This window comes from Notothenia rossii (assembly GCF_949606895.1).
Source record: "Notothenia rossii genome assembly, chromosome: 10".
NCBI lineage: Eukaryota > Metazoa > Chordata > Actinopteri > Perciformes > Nototheniidae > Notothenia > Notothenia rossii.
Window position 1 is genome coordinate 5,763,703 of NC_136908.1, and position 19,346 is coordinate 5,783,048.

The window sequence follows — 19,346 nt, forward strand, 5'->3', positions numbered from 1 at the left end:
ATTGATTGATTGATTGATTGATTGATTGATTGATTGATTGATTGATTGATTGATCATATCTCGTTGCTTACTGACCACACCTCAGCCTGCAGCGGCGTAGCTGGTTGTTAAAGTCGATCACCTCTGTATTCATCAGCTTGACTTTAACAATCCTATATCTCCTGACATGACTGACACGCATCTGTATATATAAGATTGCTTGTGTTGAAGACTGTGTAGCAGACAAGACTGAACATGTTTCTGGATCAAGTCAATTCCTGTGTGACAAGTTGACAACTGTGAATTATTGTGCCTTAACCTTTGTGTTGTCTTCCCGTCACCTGTCTGCCGTTCTCCTGGTTTGACTGTTTATAAAGCAGACAGTATAAATCATCACCCACATCGTTAAGTTACGCCTATTAAGTCAAATTTTGTACAACTCACCAGATCAGATTTTTTTTTTTCTTATTGCATGATCGTAGACTGTATGTCTAAATTCAGTGAGGATTCTGTTTTGAAACCATTTTAAACAATAAATGGCTGTACATAATGACACCAGATGCTGTTAATATGGATAAATTCACTGTCTTGCCGTAGCAGTGGTGGAAGAATATATTCAGGTCCTTTAATTAAGTAAAATGGTTTCATCATGCAGTGTTGGAGAGCATCATAAGATGTGGTATCACTGCCTGGTATGGTAGATTGACAGTGCAGTTGAAGTCACAGATTGCTCGCCTGGTATAGACAGCTATGAAAATGATGGGGGTTAAAAAACATCCATCCCTCAGAAACATATAAAGTCCATTATTAGACAGGCACAACAAAAATGGATCCCACCCACTTTCTCCGCCCAGAATTCAAGCTGCTACCTTCTGGTAGAACACGTGTCAAACTCAAGGCCCGGGGGCCAAATCAGGCTCACAGAGCAGCACACTGAGTTTAATGGATGTTTCCTTCTGCACTTTTTCTCTCACGACAACAGGGCATGTTTGGTTTTTTCTTTGAGGGAAATAGTTTTGTTGAAGCTGTTGTTGGTCTGTGGAAAAATGTAATCATAAGAAATGACTCCGGAAAAGCTGCAGATAGAGCCATAAGAAATGAATGCAACTGATTATTTAATGTTTAATGTTGTTTTTATAGGCAATCATTTAAGCTTTGTTAGTTCCAGGTTTAATATGTGCAATAAGTTCATTTCAATACGTTTTGCAATAAACATTGAACCAGTCCGGCCCTCGACTAGTACCCATTTTTTTATTTTGGCCCACTGTGTATTTGAGTTTGACACCCCTGTGGTAGAATATTCAGAGTTCCCAAGAGCATATGCTATAAGCAGTCATTCCTGCCTCTGTCCATTAAGCTTCTCAACACTCACATGTAGTGTAATATATATTTAAATGTTAGCCATGAGGGTTGTGCAACTGGTCGTCATTGTCAGTAGGTGCGACTGTATATTGTGTTTGTGCAAACGGTGTATAAGTGATAATCTGCTATGTTTGTATACGTACAAGTCCTTTTATATTTTTCTTTTGTACCTACTATTGCAACTTATTTTCTTAGATAGTTGATGCTTGTACCACCAGACACCAAAGCACATTCCTTGTATGTGCAACGTACCTGGTAATAAACTTGATTCTGATGTATGTGGAACTGCAGGATGGAGTCCAGAACAAATTTCCTTTCAGGGACAATAAAGTATATCGTATCATATCGTATCGTAACAGAACAAATACAGCAAATACTTTTAAACATAAAAGTACTGCTTTGAAAAGGATATTCAAGTAAAAGTAAGTATAATCAGCAACGTCTGCTCAAGCTCAAAAGTAATGTAGAAAACTCGACTCGACTGTCTTGACTAGGTTTTTTTTGTCTTTAACATATTCAATTCATTCATATATTTTTTTCAGTGTCCTTGATTGTGGACCTTTTGCATATTTTGCATTCAAATAACTCTTTTTTTCATGGTCATTCTAAAATAAGTCCCACTCATATTTGCCATGTTTTTCAAGTCACTGAGAGTTTTAAATCCATTAAAAGCTGCTCAAGGACAAAGCGCTGCCTCTCAGAGCATCCGGAGTATTTCAGGTCCTGTTAATATGACTTTACTGCACAGCTAATTAGAATTTTAATGAGACTATTTTTCACATAAATCCCAACGGAAACGTTCTTCTAACGGTGAAACAAAACTTAGACGATGTGCAGTCACATTGAGAAGTAAATGAGGGCAGTATGAGATAGGTGTTTTGAAACAGGTTTGCTATAACAACACAGTACGTAAATGCACATCTTTATCACATTAAATAAGTCAAGTTAGAATACAGCCACTGACAAAAACAGCACATTGCTTTATGATTACTTTTAAGGTTTTTATTATGTGGATTTTTTCTAATTAATAAATGTTTTTAGGTAAATAGTTTTTTTTAGTGGACAATTACATTCTCAATAGCTTCCAAGTTGCATTAATGCCGCACCGATTTCTACACTCAAAAAGTAGATTACTCTTCTTTGTATGGGAGTTTTGAGCTGTTTTTTATATGAATATTTAACTGAAGATTCTGCATTTTTTTACATCATTTTCTATCACTAGCTTCCATGTTATCCTAAACCTGTCAATAGAATTTTTTTTCTATCTTTTGGGAATATTTTTATGAAAATGTTGCATTTATTTGCTGAAAAATGTTATTTCTTTCAATACCATCCAGAGATGAAGATAAGACGGTACTTTATTACAAACACAACACTGTACATGTGTACAACACAATGAAGTTAAGGAACTGTGTGTGTCTGTGTGTGTCTGTCTGTCTGTCTGTGTGTCTGTCTGTCTGTCTGTCTGTGTCTGTCTGTCTGTGTGTCTGTCTGTCTGTGTGTCTGTGTGTGTCTGTCTGTCTGTGTGTGTCTGTCTGTCTGTCTGTGTGTCTGTGTCTGTGTCTGTGTCTGTCTGTCTGTCTGTCTGTGTGTCTGTGTGTGTGTGTGTGTGTGTGTGTGTGTGTCCGTCCGTCTGTGTCTGTGTCTGTGTGTGTGTGCAGAGTGCTGACTCACTACAGTTTAGGATCTGTTTGCACTTTGCTCTTGTGTTTGATCATCACGTCGTGTGGGTGGAGAAGAGTCTTAAAGGTCCCATGTCATGGCCATTTCCACTGATCATAATTCCATTGTTGAGGTCTACTAGAATAGATTTATATTGTGCAATGTTCCAAACTCACTTTGGTTTCTCATACAGCATCTCTGTAAACTACGTGTATTCACTGAATTTCACTCTCTGCCTTTAACGGCTCGTTGTAGCTCCAGTAGCTCCAGCCCCCACCCTCCCTGTGAGCACAGTGTGCTCTGATTGGTCGGGACGTTGTGAATCGCGCTGAGCTCCGTGGAGGTGTGGTTTCCTTGTTTAGCGATACACAGCGAAACACAGCCAAACTCACCCTGAGCACACACAAAGTCACAGCCGAAGTAAAAACAATAAGTGTGGCTTGATATTGAGTAAGAAAAAGGTTGATAGACGCTGTGAGAATGGGTCTGCAGAGAATTTTGCCACGATCCCGACTGCCTGTTATCAGCCTGCAGCCAGGGAGGAGAGATCAGCAGAGCTGCCTGCACTGAGTGTGTGTGTGAGGAAGTCCGTGGATTGGTCAATTTGGACCAATCAGCGGGGGCTTAACCTAACGGCTCCGCGGACGTAACGTAACGGCTCCACAGATTGGTCCATTTGGTTCCGGGTAACGCATGACATCATGCGGTACCCGGAAGAATCAATGGACCGTGACGTATCTCCAACAAGGCGTTTTGGGGAGGTATTTTCTGTGGTAGAGTTTTACTCGCTACAGGGTGTACTTTGAGGGTTTTGACTCTGCAGACCGTTTACATGCATAAAAACGTTCATAACACACAAGGGGACGGGTAATAACCAGAAAAGCATGACATGGGACCTTTAAACCAACAACAGATAAAACTCAAATAGGAAAAATATACAGCACCATGGTTCACACTGCTATATATAATAAGCAATATAAATGTATGGCTCCTGATGTAAAAATGTAAGCATTTACCAACAATAGAATCACTGACATCCAAGGAAAAACATTTCTTTAAATAAATATTTTATTTGAAAATAAATACATTTTCTTAAAATAGAATCAATAACATTACAAAAGCTTTGTGGAGGTGGGACAGGAAGAGGGGGGGGGGGGGGGGGAGGAATAACCCAAATGAATTATGTGTTGTAATTTGGAACAAGGAGTACAATCTCACACGTCTATCTACCATCTGAAGAAGCCACCACGTGTACATTCTCATCTGCATTGTGGGAAAGTGTTGGCATCCCGAACATGCAGTCCGCCCATAAACCATCCCTTAACCCACACTGAATCTACACACCAGTTTGTAAAAATTGTAGGATATAATCTCTCGTTAACACATCGAAAAATCAGCCACTGATTTACATTTACATCTGACAATATTTTTTATTGAAAAAAGTACCTTAAATGTGTGTTCACCTCTAGTCTACAGTACAAAGATACGATACACAAGAAGGCTGCGCTTTGTCATACAGCGGTAATCAGAGGTCTCTAAGGCCAGGAGGATTTTCTGCGAGCTCGTAGGCAGGAAGGCGCCTCTTTTCTGCCTTTACAACAGCGAGTCAAAGCCCAGTGAAGAGGAGGCAGATCTTCAGAAAGACAGAACATTGAAGAGTGATGCAGGAATGAGTTCTAAAACCAGGAAACTAGTTAGCAGTTTAGCACTTCTGGGCGACCTTCAATGGTTTGTTTGAGCGTTTTTTTGGTTGTTAGCCTCAAATAAGGTCTGATTAACACAAGCTGAAGAGATTGTATTTCTATGACATAAAATACGTCAGTAAATACTCCACTGGTGGATTTAAACACAGCGGTTGCCAACAAGTGTGTAAATGAGACGACTAAACTTCATCACGCTCAACATTAGCCACCTTTAGCTTAGCGGTGGTGACATGAAGTCATGTGACCGTGCTGTAGTTCCTTTATAGCCCAACATTAGCCGCCTTTAGCTTAGCGGTGGTGACATGAAGTCATGTGACCGTGCTGTAGTTCCTTTATAGCCCAATGTTAGCTTTGTACTTCAGAAATTATAAAGTGGTGTTAATAAGTGGAGATTTTCCCGCTGAACAAAACGTGTAAGTATCATAAACGTTTGTTTGACAGAGAGATTATTTTCTGCATAATCCAAAGTACACAATGCTACCTTCAGGGTCGGGCTACAAAAATATGTCATCTCTGCACCACTCCACATCGCCGCCCTGTCCCTCTAACAGCACCACAAATAGCTTTAAACCAGTGCAGGACGTTTTCTCTCCACCAGCCTACAGGAGCAAAGCAGCAACCTTGACAAAAACCTAATTACAAACTGCACACAAAAAAAGCCCTACAGAACATGTCCATTTTATAATTATTGAGTCATTGGAGAATGTGCAAGCCGACCTCAATTAAGACAAGCGTGTGAGAACGTGTAATTTAAATGTAATCAGTGGAAAAGCAGCAGAGTAAGCTAATCTAGGGCAAGAACAACAACTTCTGCACGCTCTAAGCTCCTTCCTGCAGAATAGAAAATCAATGCCACAGGTAGCAAATTTAAATAATGATTAAGCTAAGTGCTGCAGGGAGTGGGGGGGGGGGGGGATGCATCCACACATTGTGTCCACAGTTTAAGACCTCTCTCCGATCTCCTTCAGCTCCCAGGGTTTAAGGGAGGATGTCGTTCAGCGGGTTTTAAATGCCTGACTGCACTGACCACACACAAACAACACGCCGATTCTTCAACCACTTCTTTTTTTGTCTTTTTGGAAATAAAAACCCATCTCAGAACTGTGACTTCACCCTTTTTTTGTTTGGCTTTTCTAGATCTTGTAACAGGCCACAGTTATTTCTCCCTCATTTAAGATTCTTGTAATCCTGCTAAAGCAATAACCCCAACATTTTTGCTTTTGTCGTGGGGCAGAGGCCATTTTCTAAAAGATAAATGCTTTGTTTCTAAGCCGACTTCTCGAAGCAATGCGCTACTTTTCCCGATGATTCAATCACAGTTAATTAGCGCGGAGCAGATGCGGTGCGTTTAATGATTGCTGATTTAATCCAGAGTCAGGTAAATGACACTGAATGAATCAATGCGGCACATTTCACCCAGCCAATCCCAGATCAACCTCATCAGGAAAGCAGCACTTCCTCCTGCCTTTCATGGAAATGTGGACGTTTTAGTTTTTTTGTAGGAACTCAGTTTTTGAAGAGCCAGCCTTCAATCGGAAAAAAGAATCCCTTCATTCTTGTACAAACGAACTCAAGAGGACTACCTTTTATAAATGTCTCTGCTACTGTTTGAAGGTGTCAGTTAGAGGATGTAGCAGATCCCGATGGATAGTCTTTTCAGGCCTGTGTTTGTTTTAGATATCCCAAAGCCTTAGCAATGCAGGCACATGTGCTGAAGGGCCAGATGGGTCCAAACAGGACGCCTCGTCAATTCAGCTGAAGATCTTCCTGGCAACGGCTCAAAGAGAAGAAACCCAGTGTGTTTTCCTCAGTGTCAACGTAAAGGCGGCAGAAACACAGGAACAGCTGAACAACAGAAAAGAGAGATTGTCTCCTCCTCGCTGTGCTACTCATTCTTTGGGGGGGTCGTCCAGTCTTAAAACAAAGCAGCTTGGTTCTCAGCAGCTCACCGTGCTCGGCTGCTGTTTGCACACAAAGTCTGAAATGAAGTCGAACTCGTTCTGTCCCAGGTAGAGCTCGGGCAGCTCCTGAACGCGGTCCAACCCGAACTCCAGCACCAGCGACGTCAGCACCTCCTCGTCGATCAGATCCATGTCAGTGTTTTGTCCCTGAGGTCCTCCGAGGTGCTGCATACCTGAATGAAGCTGCGCCGGATTCACCCGGTACTGAGCTCCGTTCTGCATGTGGTGACCGTTCGAAGCCAGAGGGTGTCCGTGGTACTGCGTGTTGAGTTTCTGCAGGTGCATGCTGGCCATCAGCTGCTGGGAGGTGAGGTTTCCGGGGATGTACTGCTGTGGGTGTCCCTGTTGTTGTGGATGCCCCTGTTGCTGTGGTTGTTGTTGTTGTTGTTGTGGGTGTCCCTGTTGTGGTTGTTGTTGTGGATGCCCCTGTTGCTGTTGTTGTTGTTGTTGTATTTGTTGTTGGGGGTGCATGTGGTGCTGCTGCTGCTGCCCGTTGTACATCATGTTCCCGGACATCATCTGGTGGTGGTGGTTGGCCATCGGAGCAGCATTCACGGGGGCCATGCCTCCGGGGCCCACCATGGCCTGCCGCTGCCTCATGGCGGCCTCCATATTGCTCTGAGGGTTTCTCCCATAATGCATCACCTGGCCGTTGTGCATTGTGCGCAGGCCGGGCTGACCCTGGTGCTGCGGGGGTCCGTTCATGCCCATCCTGAAGCCGTGCTGCATGGGCATCATCATGTGTTCAGCCATGGCCTCTATCGCCCTGGAAAAAAAATGACACAGGAAATTAGATTTCAAATATAACCCATTATAATTACAATATGCATTATGCCTAAAATACCCATGATTTAAAGGGGCCCAGTTCTGCTTTTGGGGGTTTTCCCCCTCTCTTGTCAGGAGTTATATAGGTTTTAATGCATGTAAATGGTCCCCCCACCCACCCACTGCCTGCCTGCCTGAAACGCCTCCATTGGATCGCTAAGCGGTCGACCAATCACAACAGAGCCGGCCAGCTAACTAATCAGAGCAGACTGGGCTCTGGTTTCAGACAGAGGGTGAACAGAGGTGCTGCAGCAAAGACAGTATGAGAAAAATAAAGAGCTTTCTGAACATTAAAGCATGGAGACATGTCCCAGTAGAGACACTACATACTGATATACACCTGAACATCCGCAGAATATGTCCTCTTTAAATGGGCCAATTCACAATTTCCCTAATGAAGTGCAGCCTACTCAACACCAGGAGTGCTACTCAGCCTGGTTTCATGATGTTCTGTGTTATATCGTACTAAAGTGAATATCTTTGGACTTTGATCATTTTCTGACATCTTATAGACCAAACTATTAAACCATGAAGTTATCCACAAATTAATTCATGAAGGTTGATAACTGTGAGTGGCATATCAAAAGGGCTTTACAATATAGACAAGACCCTATGGGACATTTCACTATTAGAATAGTTGAAATGTTCTTGTTCTGCCCCAAAAGACCCTTAAACATGAGTGAAACATACTTTTAGTATTATTTGTATATGACAGAAAGATGAAAAAAAGATATCTTAACTGCACAAGATTATCCAATAAATGTCAGAAACAGCCCTAAAAAAATGAGGAGACTGCACTGTTGAGAACATTAAAAACATTACAGTCGGCCATGTTTTTTTCTTCAATTTGTGTTGTGAGCCTGGAAAGCTAAGATATGAAAAATAGAACATTTGACCAGAAAGAAAAATGAAATCCGAGTTGTCCAAATTGCAGAATTAGGATCATTTAAACATTGCAAAAATCAAAAACATAAATTGACTAATCAAATGAATGCCATACATCCCCCAAAGCCTTCGATGTCACCAGGGTTTCCTGAGTTTGCTTGATATTTTAAACCACATCACAAATACCAGCATTTAAGAGGTATGGACGATCAAACAAGGAAACAGCCACTATCCAATTGCATTATAGGAAATGCAGTATCCAATGTCTTGGGATTTTTACCCAAACTAGAGTAAAATATCTCAGCTTCAATTAAGCCCACTAAATACTAAACTACTGGAGTTACCCTTTAAATACACTCAATCTCTGTTGAAACTCCTTCTCTAGTTTCTATTTCTCTTCTTGAACCAAATCAGAAGTGTCCTTTTTTTCAAACACTAATCTCTAACCTCCACACCAGTGGGTGTATTATCACACCGACGAGGGAGGGCAGTAATACCCTTGCTTGCAGCCAAAAGGACGCAGAGGAATGCTCCCCCTCCCCAAACCAGTCATTACAAAAAGATCCTCAATTAAGATTACCAACAGATGACAAACAGATCACACTGAAACTCTAATGTGCTGTGATTGGCTTGTTAAAGCGTTAAGCGATGTTAGCTGATAAAACAAGACAGTTCCCTGTCCAATAAAACCCCGATAAAATCATGCTCTGGAGCCTCTCATTCAGACACTTTTGAAAAAATTACAATATAACACAAGCATGAAACCATGTAACGCTACAAGGTGAAATCTAATCATTATTTTATGATCCTCCAAAATGTACGGTTTCTGCCTCTTCACCGCTTCAATTGAATCCTTTTGGCTGATAAAACAAGACACTTCCACCTCCAACAACAGACTAAATCCTCCTTAAAATCATGCTCTGGAGCTTCTCATTCATCCACTTTGTAAATTACGTGAAGCATGAAACCTCTTTTTTCCCTGCAAGGTGAAATGCATTACTTTACGATCCTCCAAAAATGAACAGTTTTTTTTTTACCCCTGAACCGATTAAAGCAATTGAATCCTTTTAGCTGATTTGTACATTTCCCTGCTGTGGGACAAATAAAGGAATTCTGATTCTGATAAAACAAGACACTTCCAGATCCAGTAACAGCCTAAAGTCCTCCTAGAAATGATCTGATTCAGCCACTTTGCAAATGAAATTATTAAACAAGCTGCCATGTAACGCTGCAAGGTGAAATCCAATCATTACTTTATGATCCCCCCCAACAAAATTAACTGTGTTTCTACCGCTGAATGCTTGGAGCAATAACAGCCTAAAATCCCCCTTAAAAGCATGTTCTTGTTACCTAATTCAATCGCTTTTAAATCCCACGAAAGGGAACTGTGTTTCCCTTACTGCTTGAATCAATTGAATCATTTTTAGCTGATAAATCCTCCTTAAATCAGGCTCTAATGTTACCTACTTATATCCGTGTAGCTTCTCATTCAGCCACTTTGTAAATGACATGAAACCATGTAACGCTGCAAGGTGAAATCCAATCATTACATAAAACAGTCCGCGGTGCGAAACCCTGTTTAAGGAGGAAACACAGGAATAAAAACAGCACCTACCCGATGTTTAAATGTGGATTTGTGGAGAAGTTTCCGTAACGGAGGGGGGATCTCTGTGCAGCTGGTGATCCGGCTACATGCAGCCCTGCAGCGGATAGGAACTGTGCGGCGTCTCGGCAGTCAGTTTGTTTTCTGGGTCAACTCAGGGATTATATGCATGTGGTATAAAGCCGAGAGAGGGAGAGATAGGGAGGGAGAGAGGAGGAGCCAGCGTCCCTCTTCTCTCCTTTGTTGCCATTGGTCCTCCCCCTTAATCACTGAGCAAAGAAACACTCACTCTAACCTCCACTGATCCCCCGAGCAGCAGATCACTGTGACCGGGGGAGAGAGATCTGTGTCCGGGGAGAGAGCTGCCTCTAACCCCGCCGGCCTTCACCACCCTCTCGCTGTAATGATCCATAATGATCCATACTGTGTTACCGCCGGAAATATGTCTGTTTATGTTGCAGCTGGGATCATGTTTAACGACCACTTCCTGCTCCTGAGAAATGATATGTTGACATGTTGCATTACACTGGAGTTGATATGAACACTCCAACAAACTCCTATTCCTTTTTTTAACATAATTTCCAAATCTTTTTACAGAACAATACAATAGACATATAAAACCAACAATAACATCATGGAACATAAGACCTGATAAGAAGAGTAACAACTTACAATATCTGACATATTAAGTAAGAACTCATATTGAATACCAAATATTAAACCTATTTACACCTCCAGTTGAATAGGCTGCTGGCTGTGACTGAAAGCTATGTTGCATGACACCAAAACAACAAGCTAAAAGAGGCTAAAAAGCTTCATAAAGTTGTGCGAAAGTGCTGAAGTTAAGTGATCAGTCTCAGTAGGTTTAATAACACCTCTCACATTACAAATTTGATCCATTATTCAATCATTAGGATCCTTTATTTATCCCAAAACGGGGACATTTACATTGTAACAGGAAAGGGACGTTGCGGATAAGAGGAACACACAATCAGTAGACTAACAAATCAAATAAGTACATGCAAAAAAGTAAACTCAGCTTTAATAATCATGTTTTCTAGTCCAAAACTTGATTAAACATTCTCCCAAGATATTTCTGTGATGTTATTTGTAAGTGTTTGCTGCAGAGACTCAGAGGAGCACGTCTTGTGTAAACTTCAATTAAGTTGGACATTGATTGAATATCCGCAGGGTTAAAGTGTTATGTATAAAAAAATCTATACAGGTATAAAATAAACAACCTTATCGACCAGAGGGAAACAATTGCCAATGAACATTATCGCTGCAGCATTTACATTCCCTTCAGGAAGTGTTAAGCAAAACCACTTGGTGTAAATATGTTATTTTTAGCAGATTGCACAAGCACACTGTAGAAGCCAAAACCAAAAATGTGATGACACAACAGAAAATCCCACAAAATACAACTGTGGTGGTTTGGAAGAAATGCCAACATTACCCAAGCAGAATTGTTTTTGTCTTGGGGATTTTTATGGAAATTACAATTAGAATTGATCAAGATTAAAGAGTATCTTGACACTTTTTAACAATTTATCTGTCAGCTATGTGCCGCTCCGATATCAATGGTTAACTTGGCAGTGAAATATTTACAATCCAAAGGTTAGACATCCTCAAAATAGTGCTTTCACGTGATTTATTACCACTATCTGGAAACATACTTACATTGAAATACACTGCACTTCTGCGGGCTATACTGTAACTGACCTTACTAAATGAAAAAATCCTATTTTCTTTTAGCTCAGGGAGACTCTGTCCCCAAGAACAGTTCAATTTTTGGCTTCATTTTCATGGAGTTAAAGAAGGTTATGTTTGAAACAACAAAAATGGCATAAGCTTCCTCCTTCAAAATAGAGCAATAAAAAGCCCCACAGTCAATTCAATCCACTTTTGCTGCACCAGGCTAACTCGGTACTAAAATTGCTTTTTGAAGCTGTAGGGATCTTGACACATAGGCTATTCAACCTTCCTGTTGACGAGTAATATTTGACACTGTCGGCAGGTGAAGGTTTCCTGTCAACAGTGTCACTGACATCTATATAGTGAAGGTCTAAGGTATTTTCTTTCGTCACATAACCACATAACTGGAAGTCATGACTAGATTGCCAATTATACTCTGTTGAAGTTTGTTTCCGAAAGTGTTATAAAGACTTTAGTGTCGCCAAAACAAGCTGTGTGACGCTCCAAAAACTAAAGGTTTACAAAGTTCAACTCAACACAATTATTTGGACTTAAAGAAGTGACTTTATCAGAAATATGTAACTAGCTGCTCCTTTCTGCAGACTAGAGGTGTAAGGCATTAGGACAGATGGAAGACTGACTGAACTGTTTGCAGTCCAGTTGCATTGAAGAAAAATACATGGAAATCAAAAGGATATCTGCTGCTGGTGACTATTTTGTGACTGTACATTGTAGGTCCGACAATGATATTGGAATGCAATGATACAATGCTAAATAAATGCTGTATAATATCACTATAAGAATTATAATAGCAAGCCTATCTGAAATAAAAACGGTATTTCCTGGAATGGCCACTTGAGGCTGGCTCCAAAAGCGAGTCAATCCCCATAGACCTTCATGTTCAAATTCCCAACTGTACAGCAGAAATAGACATGTTTACAGCCAGGTACAAAAAGCTGTTACAGTTTCTATCACTAATTTCCCTGTTCATGACTACTGTACGGTGGTGAAATGTAATATAACTCAGCCGTTTAAATTATGTTAAGACTTAAAGTGCTGCATCATTAGAGGCGTGTCTGCTTTAGGTGACACTGATCTTGACCATGATCTTGACCCAAACCGTAGATTGCATCTTAATCACAGACATAATATGGCTTGTTGTATTTCTAACTGTATCAACCAACTGTCAATGAAGTCTGCGCCCGGTGAGTAAAGTTATTATTTCATTTAGGCCTTTACGTTAGCATTAGCAGGTTGTGGTGTCTGCGCTCATTATACCTGGCTTGTTAGCTTAGCTGTTGTACTAAAAACACACACAAAGATGAGGGTTGTTTATTTATTCAATGAAACACATTAGAATCACACCAATTATTTTGTTAACCAACAATAGAAAACAATAGAATTGCACAATTAATATCACATTTAACATGAACTAGGGACACTTTGATAACCTAGCTAGTTAGCGCTAGCTTGTAAAGGTTTGTTATGCTAACGGCAACTAACGTCCATGTACCTCAAATGTGTACTTGAGTAGAGTACTAAGTTGAGTCAATGTATTAAGTAACTTTCCACCACTGCATCTTTATAATATTATATTTTAGAGACTGTCATTCTCTCTGAAGTGCTGCTGCAATCAAACAGAGTAAAAACGTCCCCACCCAGCCTGATGGTAATACCTTTTATATAAACAGTCATTGGTTAATACTAGTTTACATCTGAGAAACAAAAGAAAATCAAAGGCAGTAATCCACACAGCAATCTGCCAACAACATCAACATCTCTTCAATGGAGAGCATTTTAAATCTTTAAGACTAACCCACTTACCACTACTTAAGTACGGTTTGAGCATTATAGTCGGCTAATCCTTTAAACAAGAGTATCAGAAGAGTTTTGCAGTCATAAACCGACCACATTTATCTATTTCTCAGTCACCTAAATACAGAAATCTACCCCAAAAATATTTAGTTTCTTAGGTTATTTAGTTATCTTCAAACAACATTACATTACATGTTACTTGTTAGACCCTTTTATCCAAAGCGATTTACATAGTCAATACTGTGGATAATCCCCAAACCCCCCATCGATTTAGCAAAAATTAAGGCTATTAAAAAGTATGAAACGGCATTTTCCAGGGTATTCCATTTTTTAGCTTGTTTTCAATAAGTCTATAAATTGTCCAAAGAGGTTGTATTCTACAGTGTGCCTGAATGTAATCATTGCGTAGGTGTGTAGTGTGATTCTGTGTAGTTTATTTTCTGGCATCCCGTTGGATTTGACGCCATCTGAACAGGACATCGCACGCTCACTGCTTGATAGCGCACGAAGGTCCGTTTACGCCGGTTGTTAAACAAAATCGTTATGGGGAAATGCAAGTTAGCGTCCAAATGGTTGGAAGATAAGGAGGAAGGACAATCAATACTGTATATAGTCAATGTGAGGTAAAGTGTGTCGCCAAGGTAACCGGTTAAAACTCAAAGTGGCGATGAGGTCTTAAAATGTATGGAAAGGGTCTTAAAAGGTGTTACATTAGACTCCAGGATTCCTGCTATACCCTGTGACTGCAGTGGGATTTGACCCTGTGCTCCCCTGATACGAACACCAACATACTATTCCACTACGCCACGGCCTCCCTACAACAAGCACAATACAAGTGAATCCACTTTAGAGTCTATCCCTCTGTTTTATGTGGAAAAACTGTGAATGACAGGAAGAAATTGAGTGAAAGATCAGATTCACTTCCCTGCCTCGTGCACCAGATTTGAGTTTTGAGTCAATTTCGCAAAAACAAACCCCCCGTGGAGCTAACTATCCCTTAAACACTTATGCAACCGACTCATTTATGTCTAACAAAATCAATTAAAATCTTTTTACTCAGGGTTTTAAACAAAGGTCGAGGGTCAGGGGCCCTTCAAGGGGTAACAGACAGGCATAATGGTGGAGGAACAGAAGGCTACAGTAAAACAGCATAAGCATATTGCATAGCTTGATATGAAATCTGACTTTTAAAAATATGGTTTCTGGCTTTGAAACACTATATTTAGTGTTTTATATCATTACAAATAAAAATGTGAAATTCCAAAATAGGTGAAAATATAATTGAAAGTATAGTATCTTTGGTTAGTCTGGCTGCTGGTTCCTAGCAATGAAAACAAATAGAAATTCAATATGCATTTATTTTTATTTTACCAACATTAGTTGCTGTTTAGCACACGTTACATATTTTTTGGGGATTACAGATAGCTTCAGTTATTTAGTCAATGTAGAGGTGATGATTCCTGAATGTTTTTTAAGGTTTTCAAGGTTAAAACATGCCATGAATCCACATCTTTTCAGATTAAAAACAATATGTTTATTTTCAGGTTGAATTTCACCTGAGATCTGTTTGAAGTATATTGCATGTCGCTGTTCACACGTGATTTTCAAATGTATTAACTATCTTCGATTTCATTTGCATTGATGAAAACCTAAGAGATACCGATAAGCCATCAATGCAAACGCCATTACCTTCCCCTTAATCATGTTTTAATAACAGCAAATCTTGTCGTTTGCAGCCTGATGGAAATTGAAGCACCTCCAGCCAGCCATGCAGTCCTTTTGTTTTGGTCTCCCTCTCTCTCTCTCTGTGTGGAGAAAGTCAAACCCCCTCAGCAGGAGCTTGGTATGTATTCCTGTTGACACACACACACACACACACACACACACACACACACACACACACACACACACACACACACACACACACACACACACACACACACACACACACACACACACACACACACACACACACACACACACACACACACACACACACACCCTCCGCTGCAGAGGAATGTGTCCTATTTTTGGGCCCCTGAAGTCAGCTCGACTCTCAGCCTCTTTCTAATGCACCGTTCACTTGACCATTGTGTTGTTGTGTGTCTCTCCTTCAGCGGGACGCTGTGTGTTTTTGATGAGCACCAGCAGCCTCCTCCACTTATTAACAAGGAGCTGAGTTGTTCTCAGCAGTGCCTGAGTCAGAACATTATTGTTTATTCTGCCAAATACAGCTGGCCTTCAATTTGTGATTTTTCAAGCGTGCAGATTTCCAGCAGCTTTTTACATTGACTGCAGAAAGTATTCACAATTATGAAGTACTTTTATGTAATTATATCCAAATCATAGTATTTAGTTATTGTCTAACTACAAGCAAGCCAAGGAATATGTGTATTTCCAAATATGTTCAACCAGTTATTTTAAAGAGCTTCACCTATTAGCCACTACAGCATTAATACTTTGCGTATGTTGATTAATGACCAATTATATTTATCCAGGTTTGTATGATTTTTAGCTTTCTCCTCAGAAGTTAAAAGGTTGATACCACTCATGTCTGCTAAATATAAAACCAGCAGATGGTTAGCTTAGCACAAAGCCTAGCACAAAGTGAAAACAGCTAGCCTGGCTTTGTTCAAAAGTAAGGAATAATAATTTATTAGGGTTCAACATTAGTTGCCGGATTTATCTTAACCTTTGGGTTAACTGTATTTCCTTGTGTCCAGTGTTTGTGCGAAGCTAAGTTAGCCAGCTGCTAGTGATAAGAAAGCTAGATTCAAAGATCCAAAGATGTTAAGGTCCTATTGTTATATGCATAGTAGCTACAGTAAGTCCCAGGCTCCTTAAACATTGCAACATAAATATATATATATACTGTATATAACAATACAAATAACAGAATAGAAATAAAATAGTGCAAGAGGATGTTGCAAGTGAGCATGTGTCTCAAAATGTCTATCTTTTCATTTAGGTATACTCTTAAAATGCCGGACATCTTAAAATATGTGTTCCTAGACGCCATGGCACAACACATCAGTCATTCCTGCACTGCCAATCTGTCACATGCTGTTAGCAGCGGCTGCCTGTTATAACGTGACAACCCTTCAGACTGATTTCTTGTCATCTGCTCGTCTGAGAGTGACTGGCTACTCCGACAGAGATGTGTTCTGACAGTTCACCACCGAAACTGTTACTCCTGGTTATCGATCATTACTCATAAAACCATGACTCAGCGGTCCACCACACTATACTCTCTGCAGCCTGGAGCCAGCTCATGCTATCAGGAGAATATTATTGTGCTGCGTGCCACATTATGTAATGACCACAGCTTCTATGCAAAGGCTAGAGGAGGGATTGGATTTAATTTGTTTATGTGCAAATGCAACAAAGACAACAACAGCACTGATTCACCCTCTGCCTCTTTACAGCTAGTTGTTTTCTGGTTTTACCCCCCTCACAACGTATTTACGTCCAGGTTTCATATTACTCACTGTTACTGCATATTCCAATAAGGCTTTATGTCACAACATGATTAATGCCGTTTTTTGTTGCAAAAGGCAATTATTATTAATCACAACAGCTCTGCCAGTCGCCCTCATCCAGACAGAGCGTGGTGAAATAGATTTATAAAAAGGTCATTGGAATAAATTGCCTGTTAGGTACAGTAAAATGCGTTTTTGTGTGTCTTCGGGCGACTTACACTGACTCGAGTCGTATTCATTAGACAAGCTGTTTTGTCAATCATGATAAACAACAACATTACAGGTGTTTCTTTGATTGGTGGCCACACAACGGTGGAGGTGAGGCGCTAACTGCTAGGTGCTAATTAGCTGGTGCAATGACTGATATAATATACTTTAATTTAGAATCATATTGGCTATTTGTAAGAAATGTTTTTCCTCTACAAGTGTAACAAGCAAGAACCTTGCATTATCCTTACATTTTGGCATGGCCACGTTTCATGGGATGGTTAGAAAACTTTGAATAACTTCCAACGACTGACTTATAAGCTTCCAAAACATCAAGTGGTTTAATGGAGTTGTGTAAATGCATTACTGTGAAGTTACAACATTAGCCGCATTCACACCGCAGGACTTTCCCTGGTACTTTGGTTCTTTAGTTCCGTTAGTACCAATAATGTCGCGTTCACACGGCCGGGACTACTCAGTGCCGGGAACTCTTTTGGCCATTTTCAGTCCCTGCTAGAGAGGTGGTACGAACCTGGTGATAAAAGACTGCCAATTTCTATTCTATTTCTATTGGCTGGGCGAATTGCAGACCACGCCCCGTTAGACTCTGAATTTGTTTTGTTAGTCAGCCTTTTTTGTCCTCGCTACAAAACCACATCCACACCTGAGCGAGTCGTTTTTTTGTACTTTAAAGCAGTTATGACCACACGTACTACAACACCGCGGCGGTGGAATGATGAGGAAGTGTCGGCGCTTCTGGCAATTGACTCTGAGGACGGGATGCAGCAGCTTCTACAGGAAGCAGTTCCCAACTCCAAATGTTTTGAGCGATGTTTCGCAAAAGCTACTTGAGCTGGGATCCGTGCACAGTGCACACGGATAACGGGTAAAAATAAAGAAACTCAGGCAGGACTATGAAAAAATTAAAGACCACAATAACAGGTCGGAAAGTAAACAAACGCCTCATGTACAGCGGGTGGGCTTTATACCCCCTCCCCCGTGTAGTTCTTCTTCTCTCGTTTTTTTTTGTACTCGCCGTGAAGTGGTTTTGCGGCCTGCCAGTAAACCCAGAGAAGAAGAAGACGAAGTGACGTCAGCGTAATCTTGCCTCAGGGAAAGTACTGCGGTGTGCATGCGATTGGCACTAGCCTCCTGGCGGATTCAGTGCCGTGGTACTTTAGTGCCGGCACTAAAGTACGGCAAGTCCTGCGGTGTGAAAGCAGCTATTGTCAGGGTTTGAGTTTTGTTGTGTCTAGTTGTGGGGTTATTTTGCTTTTCTGTTCTCCCTGTCATGTTTTCCTCCTTGTTTCTTGTCTGGTCCCTCTCTCTGTGCTTTCCCTCCATGTCGTTAGTTTCCCTGGTGTGTCTAGTTGTCTGATTGTGTTCACCTGTTGCCCTTGTGTTTCTCCTCCCCTGCCCGGCTGTTTCTCGTCTCGTGATTACCCCTCCCTGTATTTAGTCTTGTCTCTTCCTGTGTTCAGTGTCGGTTTGTTTGTTTGTCCTTTCTTCACGTCACGTCTCATGTTTTTCTCTCCGGTCTTCCTCCATGTTTTTCACGGTCAGTCTTTAGGTTATTGTTTTCCTGAACTACCGTTTGGTTCATGCCATGTTTTTGTGATCAGCTTTGCAATAAAGCTCGCTTTTTGTTTTCTAGACCAACTTACCTTTTTTTGTAGTCTGCTTTTGGGTCCTACCTTTCCCATACCGTAACACAAAATAATAATACAACACAATAGACAAATAGTATGTAACTAATAACTTAAATTGGTATTCAATAAAGTTGAGTATCAGTATTTAACGGTATTGACAATAACTGAACACTAAATATCATGTTGATAATGCAAATATAATAATTGTGTGTAAATAATCAAACACATGCATAATCATGCTTTTGTAGAGTTATGGTAACAGACTCTCTCCACCTCCCTACGCGATTTACAGTGTAATTCATTTTCACAAAGAGAGCCGAAACCCTCAATAAACAAAGTCAAAGAGGAATTTGACAGCATGGCAAAAATCACATTTTGTTATTTCAGAGCTACCCAGTTTTTTTTTTAATCAAGATGTATGATAACAACTTGGATATTAGTTTAAAAACGTTACTGAGGTCACCTGAACATTGTGTTTGATATTATAGTATATCATTAAGACAAAGGTTTGACACTAAAAC

General features: G+C 40.5%; 1 protein-coding gene across 2 annotated transcripts; it reads right to left on the reverse strand.

Annotated features, from left to right (window-relative positions):
• Positions 1 to 4,053: 4,053 nt before the first annotated feature.
• Positions 4,054 to 10,183, reverse strand: LOC307021672 (cbp/p300-interacting transactivator 3-like). Of its 2 annotated transcripts, XR_013803222.1 has the most exons (3): positions 9,993 to 10,183; positions 4,988 to 7,433; positions 4,054 to 4,915 (listed from the first exon to the last, which is right to left on the reverse strand). XR_013803222.1 is itself a non-coding variant. In XM_079654018.1 (2 exons), exon 2 carries the CDS (start codon positions 7,418 to 7,420, stop codon positions 6,644 to 6,646), a length of 777 nt encoding a protein of 258 aa, XP_079510144.1. In that variant the 5' UTR covers positions 7,421 to 7,433; positions 9,993 to 10,183; the 3' UTR covers positions 4,054 to 6,643. The 2 variants fall into 2 exon arrangements, 1 of the variants encoding a protein (XP_079510144.1); XM_079654018.1 differs by having other exon boundaries at positions 4,054 to 7,433.
• Between the last annotated feature and the right edge of the window lie 9,163 nt (positions 10,184 to 19,346).

Excerpts from the sequence above, each read along its gene's own strand:
- LOC307021672 (XM_079654018.1), bottom strand. The coding sequence starts at position 7,420 with ATGGCTGAACACATGATGATGCCCATGCAGCACGGCTTCAGGATGGGC.